The sequence below is a fragment of the Pyxicephalus adspersus genome, chromosome 3, assembly GCF_032062135.1.
Source record: "Pyxicephalus adspersus chromosome 3, UCB_Pads_2.0, whole genome shotgun sequence".
Classification (NCBI taxonomy): domain Eukaryota; kingdom Metazoa; phylum Chordata; class Amphibia; order Anura; family Pyxicephalidae; genus Pyxicephalus; species Pyxicephalus adspersus.
Window position 1 is genome coordinate 67,423,706 of NC_092860.1, and position 10,651 is coordinate 67,434,356.

General features: G+C 35.6%; 1 protein-coding gene across 2 annotated transcripts in view; it reads right to left on the reverse strand.

Moving 5' to 3' along the window:
* FKBP8 (FKBP prolyl isomerase 8) overlaps positions 1 to 10,651 on the reverse strand; it is a 30,298-nt gene that overhangs the window by 12,682 nt on the left and 6,965 nt on the right. For both annotated transcript variants that reach the window (XM_072405040.1, XM_072405039.1), the window contains 3 exons: positions 4,329 to 4,498; positions 3,326 to 3,414; positions 2,404 to 2,621 (listed from right to left, as the gene is read on the reverse strand). In XM_072405040.1, coding sequence (XP_072261141.1) covers positions 2,404 to 2,621; positions 3,326 to 3,414; positions 4,329 to 4,498 — 477 coding nt within the window. The remainder of the gene's footprint in view (positions 1 to 2,403; positions 2,622 to 3,325; positions 3,415 to 4,328; positions 4,499 to 10,651) is intronic.

The following is a 10,651-nucleotide window of genomic DNA, read 5'->3' on the forward strand; positions in this document are numbered from 1 at the left end:
CTCCTGTTTCTTGAATGAACTACAAAACTGCAAATTGTTTTACATGAAGATTTTAAATTTCTTAGAATCTTTTGGCAAATATCTTAAATCCTGGACCTTATTCATTCCAGGTTTGGTGGATCACCCAGGTTCAACCATAGTAGTCTATCTTTTCCAGTCTTGGAGAGCTTTGAAAAATTAGGCCCATATTATCCTGAGGCAGCTAATTATGTAACATTGGAAAAAAATTGGTTTGATGTGTCAGAATAAAATATGATCCAAAAACTTGGAGTCAGTTAATTTTTTTTTTAAATGTATTTGGAATCACTTTGCAGAGATCTCTTTTCACATTAAGGGTAATCATTTTTTATTATTCAATGTAAAAAAGAAAATTATTATTTACACAGTGATTCAGCTTTGTACATAATGTGCATGCATGAATGAATATACATCAGTGAGCGCAGGGATATTTAAATACCAGAGCTGCGCAGAGCTGGTGTCTGATCTCCTTTTGCATCAACCACATGTAGCGAGTCAAATCAGGAACCAGAGTACCTACTTCACAAGGTAAATCTCTTTGTTCATATGCCTTTTCATTAGCCACTTGACAGATTTTACAATAACAAGAGACCCACTTTATTATTGTACCTTTATTAGGGTCTAGAGGACATCTGTGACAGAATAACAAACACTGGCTAGTGCTAACTTATGACACAACAATAAATGCTGACCGTTGGAAACCTATGATCTAACAAGCATTGGCCAGCTTACCCTTAAAGCCATTATTTTCCTAGTAAGGTAATAAAAAAGATCTACTCCTTAAGCTGCGTACACACTTCCAATTTTTATCGTTGGAAATGAACGACGAACGAACGACGAACGATCGATTGGTCAAAAATCGTTCGTAAAAAAAGTAACCAACGACGCCGACGAACGAGAATAGTCGCTGGAAATGAACGACCGGACCGGCGGATCAGATTGGACGACGATCGTTTACCATCCATCTGTGTGTACAATATCTGCGAACGATCGTGTCGTTATCTGCATGTACAGGATCGGTGCTATACGATCGTTCGCCGATATCGTGCAGGATCGTTCATCGTTCGTTTACCAACGATAATTATTGGAAGTGTGTACGTAGCTTTACTTATCACTTTAAAAGATCTTACATTCTATACACTGCCATCACTTTGATGCAAATGTAAGTTTCAAATTGTTTAACTTCAAGGTGGTTATTGCACCTTTTGTATTGACATACTGTTCATATATTTTTTTTTCTTATTGTATCTTTATGTTTTTTTGGCAGTGTTATTGTGTTTATTGCACTCCTAAAGGAAGCATAAGTAGTCTTTTGCAAAGCATGTTGAGCGTTCGTAGCAGCCCAGTCCTCCCCACTGTAAGACCTAAATGCATCATGTATAAAGTAGACCCCTGTTCTCATTAAGCACAACAAATAACTGTTACATGAATGCATTGTGATTATTGGTATTTACTTTTAAAACTGGTAATTCGATTCCTATATAAATAAAGTTATTATACTTTTATATTCTGTTGTGGTGCCATAAAAAACCTCTGCCCAATGGGTTTATGTGCATTTTTACAGTTAATGATTAGGAGTTCTATACATCGATATGAGGTTTAGAGCACCTATTTTTACAGCTGTAAAATATATGTGTTGCACATCTATTGAGATCTAATGTTCAGTGATTTTCAATCATAAATAATACTTTTAAATACTTTTTATAGGGATAAATACTTTTTTATAGGCATTGTAAACACTAAACTTTTTGTTATTCCTAAAAGGCCAAATATTAAAAATGTTTAATTTCAGAGGGTTTCCTAATGGCATAACTGCCAAAAAGAACCAGTCAAGATCGGGCGTTTGTTAAAATGTCAATCTGTACTTTTAAGGAAGGCAAAAATTTTAATTAGGAAAGCAGAATCTTTGAGATTTGATGTTTTTTTTAAATGTCTCTCTCCCCTTCAAAGTGAGACAGCTGGAGGGCTAGTCAGCCCCCACACCATGCTGGATACATCTGCCAATATATTTAGAGAATAACTGGTAAGTAGCAATCCCCTAAGAGATAAACTGAACTGTTATTAACACTTAGGTATGTATTTTCACTTTAATATACATTTTACACTTGATAGTTTTTCTTAAAGCTTCTAGCATGAAATACACCTGAGAAATTTACATGATTGTGTATACGAGTGTCTATTGTGGGAAATGTTTAAATGTTTGTTGGTAATGTCATAAAAACACCTTTTCTAGAGTCTAGTGCACCAAAATTATTACAAGCTGCACTTTCTGTCTTTCTGTGACTTTCTTTTGCCTGCACTGTACAATAAAAGGTAAACCAAAAAGATGCAGGTCTAGATGCTTGTGGTGTAGGCAAGTAGTTAATCAAAAGCTCCTGCACATACCTTTAGAGCTGGAATTTACAGTCCTCAGGGCTATGTCATAGGAATTTATTGCAAATACATAATCTGCTTGCTGAAAGTAAAAGTTTCCACGTTCCCTTTTCTTATTGGCTAAATCCAGCTTCTGCTGTCCAGTAAGTAGTTCCAGGTCTGTCCCATCCTTCACTTCAAGAAGGGACACCTCAAGAACAAGATTGGCATTGGGTGGAATATCTGGATTCCTAAAAAAAAAAAAAAAAAAAATACAATAAATATAATCTGGTTTAATTGAACAGGATCATGATACTTATAGTGATACCCTAGTAAAGAGAAAAAAATGTTTCCCAAACGAAATAGATTCACTGGTTTCAGCTTAAAAATACTAGTCTAAACCTTTTATTTTGCTTAGAACCTAATGTAGGTAGGATGCAGTGCCTACTTTCTTATTTCTCCTACTTATTTATACACCTCCATGGCTACATTTCTTCTAAACATATATATGGACCTTACCCACCGCAGTAAGCTGAAACATTACTTTTTTTATAATTCAAAATTTAATAAACTAAATTATAACAAAAGTAGCAAATCCAGACAGATGTCTACATACTGCTCCACATACAATGAAAAAGGCCTCAACTATAAGCCAGAGAGGGTCGAGAGTGCTTCAACTGTGTACTTCCCATAAGCAGTAAAAATGTATACTCGCGTGCAAAAACATCTATTGTGCCAAACTACAGAGCAGATTAGTTTGTCCTGGAACTGCAAGCTTCAGAGTTGCCTGATTTACTGTAAATCGATATTACGGAAAGCCAACTTGCTTGCCATCATTAAAATATATATGTAGAACATTTACTTGAAGGTAATTATCGTCTTTTCAAACAGCTGAGGATTTTTCCCCATTCAAAGTTTTTCCAATGTAAGCCAAAATGGCCAATTGAAAACTCACCTTCCTTGCTTCCCATAGCAATATTTAGCATCTGCCTCAACTAGTGCAGTCTCTCCAAGCTCCATGAGCTGCACACACAGATCCATGCTCTAAAAAAAAAAAAGGAAAAAAGTTTTTTTTTTATTTTTAATATTGAGCAATATGATTAAAATACATATTGGACAATTAAAAATCTGTCTTACCTGGATAAATTAAGGCCATTAGGACCTCTAGTCATTTTTAGGAAGCATGTATAACTGTTATACTTTGACCCATAAAGCAGCTTATGTTCTCAGTATTAATCTATTATCATACGGAGCCAGAATCAAATGTATACACTTGACATTCCTTTCATATATTAAGTGACAGATCATTGGTGCTTTGTAGAGCATACATTCACATTTACTACAGAAAGGTAGCTTTTCATATGATCTTACTGATACAGTGGTGCTGGAGAGTTTTTTTTTTCCAAACAAATGTGTAACCTAACAAACTCACCAGTAGAATAAATTTGTCTGCTTTACATGAAAACTGAAGCATGAATGTATTTATATGATTGTTGGATTAGTCAGCAGTTCTAGTTTTAGGTCTGCAGTTTATTTGTGCACACTATGATATGATTGTCTTATGGACAACTGCATTATCAGTACAATATTTTGTCTGCTGCAGAAAAGATCATCAGATATAGGTAAAAACTAATTTGCTGCCATTTTTTAATGGTTTAGGATCCTACACTTTTATTCTAAACTATAATGCCAACATTTGATGAGCGACCTGAAACAAGCATATGGTGGTTAAAAATTATCTTCTTGTTCCAGATCAGATTTTTTTACAACAACCACAACACTGAAATCGTTTCCTTTTCCAATCACCCATTTAACATCACTTCAAGGGTCTGTGGTGATAGGTTGTGGGCAACAGATCAGTTTGATATAGAAATGACAGGGGGCGACAGTTCAGGGTACAGTTTCATTCTAAAATACTTAAACACTGACACACAAAAATGATCTATATTTTGGCTCACCTGCATGACATCACCATCTCCCAAAGTAAAAGTCAGGTTGTCAAGTTCCTCAGCCACACTTCCATCTTCCAGACTAGTCTTCAGCTTCACTGTGACATCTTGCCCTTTCACTGGTCTGCTTTTTACTCCCTGACCCTTGATCAAGACTTTCTTTCTCAAGGTCCCACTACCTGCAAAGGTAATAATGTCAGGATGAAACAAATATCTGCAATACATGAACACCTGCCCATATTTATATGTAAAAGGTTTTTAATTATGTACATGTTTACATGTGCAATACATGTATGCCTCCCATGTCCCTTCTAAAGACCCTCCAAGTACAGAAACATACCTGTTAACTTACTTTATATGGTATATTAACTGACAGAAAATAAATAAGTAAATAAAAACCTTTCCTAATCTCCCAGCACAAGTTCACTAATTGTAAGCCATGCAGTTTATTAGAACACTGTCAAACCAATCATATAATGAACCTTGCACCAATTGTATAATGTCATGTACTGAAAGTTAAGAACCACTGACTTAGAATTACAGGAATAAGGCCAAATAGTTACTCATTTTTGGGAATACACAGTCATTACTGACATGCCAATAAAGTCCTTCATTTTTGCATTTTAATTTAAGAGACCTTCAAGTATTTGTTCCTAAAACTGTACTATTTAACTGGGAAAAATGTAAAATATATTTTCCCATTAAAAACAAATACAAGCAAAGAAAAAAATATGGGATAAAAGGTAGATGATATATTTTGCAAGAGGCAAACTAGATTAAACAATACATTAACTTCCACAACCAGTTGTGCTTATCTGGGTTTCTAAGTCTCAGTGCTGAAAAAGAAATATTGTAATGAGATCACATTTCCAGTATTGTTTGGAATAATCAATTTTAAACAGTATAGATTAATAATAAATTTCAGATTCCATGCAAATGAATAGGCAGTCTAATCTACTGCCAAAGAGACCACCAAAGAACAATCCCCTTACTCTATCCTACATGCTGGAATACCCAAGTTGCTCTTCATAAATCAAATTACCCCAGAGACTCAATCTATTATGCAATAAAAGCGTGTCACTACATATTTCTTTACTTATCTTGAAGGTGGATGCAGACCACAAGAAAGAAAGTCTGCAATTTACTAAATTAAAAAAAATTCCATCCCTATTTAATGTACAGAGCTGCGTAATATGTTGGCGCTATATAAATCCTGTTTAATAACAATAATAATAATAATATTAATAATACATCCCTATACAATCACATTAATGCCATGTTTGAATATGGGCATGCTAAGATTTCTTTGCAACAAATGAACTTTAAGAAGGTCTGGGAAAAGGAAATGCATATATAATTATATTAAACACACATATTTGCACTATTATATACACACATACATACAAGAACATCTGCAAACAAACACATTGGGAAATATGCATACATATATATTTGCACATACAATCATGAGAAAAAAAAGTATGTCTTCCTTCAAAACCAAAGATTTAAGGATCATGACAAAATCTAAGAATATTTTAAAATTATTTAAATCTCACCTCAGATGTAAACAACACACATGAGGATCCAACGAGCCATTATTTAACAAAAATGAAGACAAAATGGAGAAGCCTACAGCTGCCTATTTTGTCTGCTGATGTCACTGATTTTGCACATCTTGCACATGCTACCACTGGCAACAAGCAGAAGGAATTGATGGATCCATTATACACCTGGGGCTTGTTATTAGGAAACCTTTATATTCTGGCTTCACATGCCTCATTTTGCTTTGGCATTGGATCTGAAACCTTGGATCTGAATCATTGATGGTGGCCACTTGCCCTTTAAATCCTGTTACTCTTGCCCTTTGTTTATAATTTTTTATAGCTTGCAGTCACCCGATGTTTAAGGGTTGTTGCGCTATTCACTTGTATGCTGCCAACGCCAGTCTCCCTCCTGTCCTTCTGGAAGAAACCCTGACAGCATGAGTGAAAAAGTATACCACAATGATTCTTCTTGTAGCACCTTGTAGAAACCACCTTCAGCAGCATTACAATTTAAAAGAATTGTTTTCTGTATGACTTGATCAGTCCCTCACATTATTGTGGAGGAAATTTGGTCAACTCTTTCTTACAAGACTGCTTTATCTCCTTAAGGTTTGTGGGCGTTTGTTTATGCACAGCTTTTTTTAGGATCCCGCCACAACATTTCATTTGGTTTTAGTTCTGGACATTGATCTGGCTGGCTTTATTCTCAAGCAGTTACAGTATATGAAAAAATATCAGTTACTCATATTTGGGAGAACAAAGTCATTCATATACATTACTGACATTCTAAAATAAAATATCCCTCTGGAGAGGCTGGAGGGGATAAACTTTAATCAGTGAAGCTGAGTAATCCAGCAAACCTGTAATGGATTTCTTCAAGGTCATTTGCTATTTTGTTAGCAAATGTTTTCAGATACATTTCAGGTTTGCTGGATCACCCAGCTTCCCTGATGAAAGTTTATCCTCTACAGCTTAGAAGCGCTTTAATAAATCAGGCCCACTGTTTTCTGATGTACTTTACTTGCTTTCATGGTTTGTGTATTACAAGCACATTTTTTTCTCTGAATGCGTACACTTAACAATAAAGATATGTGTTGTACTAGTAATACAAAACTTAATTAATGAGGTTATCAATTCATCTGGATTTCCCAGCTTTAGGACTCTGTATCATGCCTAATTCCATGTATCCAAACATTGGTAGAGCTGCTAATGAGGTCCCAGCTCAGGGATCCCTAGCTCCAAACTTGTTATTTCAACTGTGCTTAATAAGTAGATTTAAAACTGCCCAAGCCACTTGTTTCACCTGTCCTTAAGCTTGCATGATTTCCCCATATCCTGCTGTCTTACTCCTGCAAATGCCTTCTGTCCTCACTGGCTCGCCAGACTATTCTGGCATCTCGTAAATCACCTCCTTCAGTCACGCTTGTTGCCTGTAATGGTTTCCTCTGGGCCTCTTATATTTCACCTAGGTGACAGCTAATATATTCCCAGCACCATGGCTTAGTGCTGAAACTCCAGGCAAGCTGACTATTAATGATCTTCTGAATAGAAATAATCATTGACTCTTACTCCCCCTGGTGTCTCTGGATCAGCTCACCTGCAGTCTAGGGCACTTGTGTATTATTTAACTCCATTTCATTAGGAAAACACCTAAAAAATAACAGACTGAAGAAAGAAGTCCGTTTAGGGGAAATAACTTTGATTTATAGAAACATATAGCAATTTAGAGAGCGGTAGCACTTGCCCAGCTACACTTTTTCCAATATAATGTGTAGAGAAATATTTGTCTAATGTGAGGCCATTTTTGACACAGCTAAAACCTGGCCAAAATTGTGTCATGCAACAGGACAAAGTTTCCAAGCATACCAGCAAACTTACAACAGAATGTCTGAAAAATAAAAAAAAAAGGAAGATACAGAGGTAAATTCAGAGCATTATGAATATTTAAATATATATAATGTAAATACAAAGATACACTGTGCCTTTTACATTTACCTTATAATATAAATTTAAAGTCTCTGTACTTTTTCATGTTGTTAGATTATATTTTTGCTCTGGCATCAATTTAAAGCAGAACTGTACTAAAAATTTAAAAAAATAGATCCCATGATGTAAAAGAAAGATATATATATCTTTAGCAAAATTCTTGAGCACTTGGTCTACAAAAGACTCAGCGATTACTCTCTCCTTGACCCACTCAAGTCTGGCTTTTGAGCTGCCCATTCCACCGAAACAGCCCTTACTAAAGTGGCCAAACTTCTTCCTTCCAACTTTTCCCTCCTTCTTCTCCTAGATCTTTCCTCTGCTTTTGACACTGATGATCACCCTCTTCTAATACAAATCATGCACTTCATTGGTATCAGTGACACTGCTCTCTCTTGGTTTGCTTCCTACCTATCTGCTCGCTCCTTTCAAGTTTCTTTCAATGGTAACTCCTCCTCTCCCACTCTCCTCCCTGTTGGTGATCCCTAAGGGTAAATCCTTGGACTGGTTCTCTTTTCTCTGTACACTTCCTCTCTCGGTAGTCTCATGTCCTCCTTTAGTTTTCAGTAGCATCTGTATGCTGATGACACTCAAATCTATCTGTCCACCCCTCAGTCCTAGATAAGGTTTCATGGTGCCTGTCAGCCATCTCGTCATGGATGTCTGACAGATTTCTGAAACTCAACCTGGATAAAATTAAACTCATCCCCCCCCCCCCTCGAACTCCAACTCTTTCTGTGACATATTTCCAACTTTTAACAACACTATTATTTATCCCTTCCCAGCCAGACCCATCTATCCTTTCCACCTCTTCTGCTGGTTTTCTCTTCATTGGCTTCCATTTCACCTTAGAATCAAATTCAAGCCTTCAAATCCCTCCACAGTTCTTGTCCCACTTACCTTTCTGACCTGGTAAAAAAATACTCCCCAGCCATTTTTCGCTCCTCCAATGACCTACTACAGACTTCTTCACTAATAACTTAAACACTTAAACTTAAACTCCACGGCTTTTCTAGAGCTGCCCCAACTCTCTGGAATGGTCTTCCTCATCTTATTCGGCTTGCTCCTACTTTCTGCTCATTTAAAAAAGCACTCAAAACACGTTTTCAAACTTGCTTACCCATCTTCTTCTCTTTTGAAACCGTCACTACTTCCTATAACTTTATATCTCCCCTCCTATTCTTTGTTACTTTCTCTACCTCCTAGATTGTAAGCTCTTTTGAGCAGGGTCTTCTCCTCCTCCTGTGTCAATGTCTGTATTTGTCTGTCATTTGCAACCCCTGTTTATTTTACAGCGCTGTGTAATATGTTAACGCTATATAAATTCAGTTTGATATTAATAGTTTTTATTATAAGCAACTTTCTCTCTATTTTAGAAAAATAGAACAGGGACAAGGGGAAGAGCAGACATCTCATAGGTTCTTTATTCTTGTACTTTGGTATGGGGCATGGGAGGATTACTTATGGATTATTTGTGGGGTTTTCAAGGGGTTTTATGGGTTAGGTGTTTTGTATTTATTAAAATGAATGCCTTAGGCAGGATGGTCATTTGTAAAGTATAAATATTCACTTTATACATTTTATATTATCTAAAAATGTTTTTATTGTGAGCACTACCACTTTTAAAAGAAGCTTATTTGTTTCTTTTCAACCCCTAAATCTTTTTCTTCTTGTTTCTGCTCTGCTTCCTGCCTGTTCAGTCAAACTGTTCAGTCATTTAATGACCCTTTCACCAATGGTGCAGATTAAAAAGAAGATCAATGATTAAAAAGAAGATGAATGATTCACCATGTAAGGCAGAGGTACCCCCTGACATGTATTAAGGTACTCCAGATTTGGGATCTGCTGATCTCTTGCTCCAAGAGAGTATAGGTGTTTCCCCTATCCACCCAACATTTACACAGATATAAGTAATTATTATTAAAAGGTTCAAACACACATTTTGGCAAAAATTAGTATACTTATACTCAATTTGCTATTGCATGGTGTATTTTGCATCTCTCATTTTAAAATTAAATTTCCATCTTATCCAGTTTAAAAAAATCCAGAAGTAAAACCTTATAGCTATGGATATTTGTAAGAGCAAGATTTAAAGCTATATCCTATATTCTGAAATTAATTACCCATTACCATTGCAAAATTGTGCAAAAAGTCAGCTTAAGCTTTCATTTTTGACACATTATTGATAGTACATACTATTTATATAGCACTATTGGCTTCTTTTAGGAACACTTTTCAAAGTCGATATCACTGCAGAGCACTGGGGATCTGGATAAGTCCAATATAAATAGGTACTGATAAAGTTTCATTGACATTCTTTAGGACACTCCTTTAGAGTTTCTTCTGTATTCAAGGGGAAAAAATATGTACCAGGAGTAAAATCCATCCTTATATGAATCACAGAATTGATTTAACAAAAAAAACAAAATGTATAGCTGAAGTATGAATGAGAGTGGATTGAGCTCACACAAAGAAAAGGTGCATGGAATCTGAATCATATATGAAAACACTGGTACGCTACATCTTTGGCATTATGAAAAAAATAGATTACTTTTCTAGCCAGAGAGAAAAACTGAGTTTGTCCTTTCCTTTTTATGTTCTCATGTGTGTGTGCACCAGACAAACTGCCTATATAATTTACGTCTAGACTCTATTTAAACTCTTAACTTGCAAATGCTCCAAACAATAATAAGATGCAGAGATTTAAACACTGCATGAGCCAGGTCCAAGAAAATGTGTTCTAGACTAGTATTATCTTGAAACCTATGACTTAAACTAAAATTAAAACTATAAATTAATTTGAAA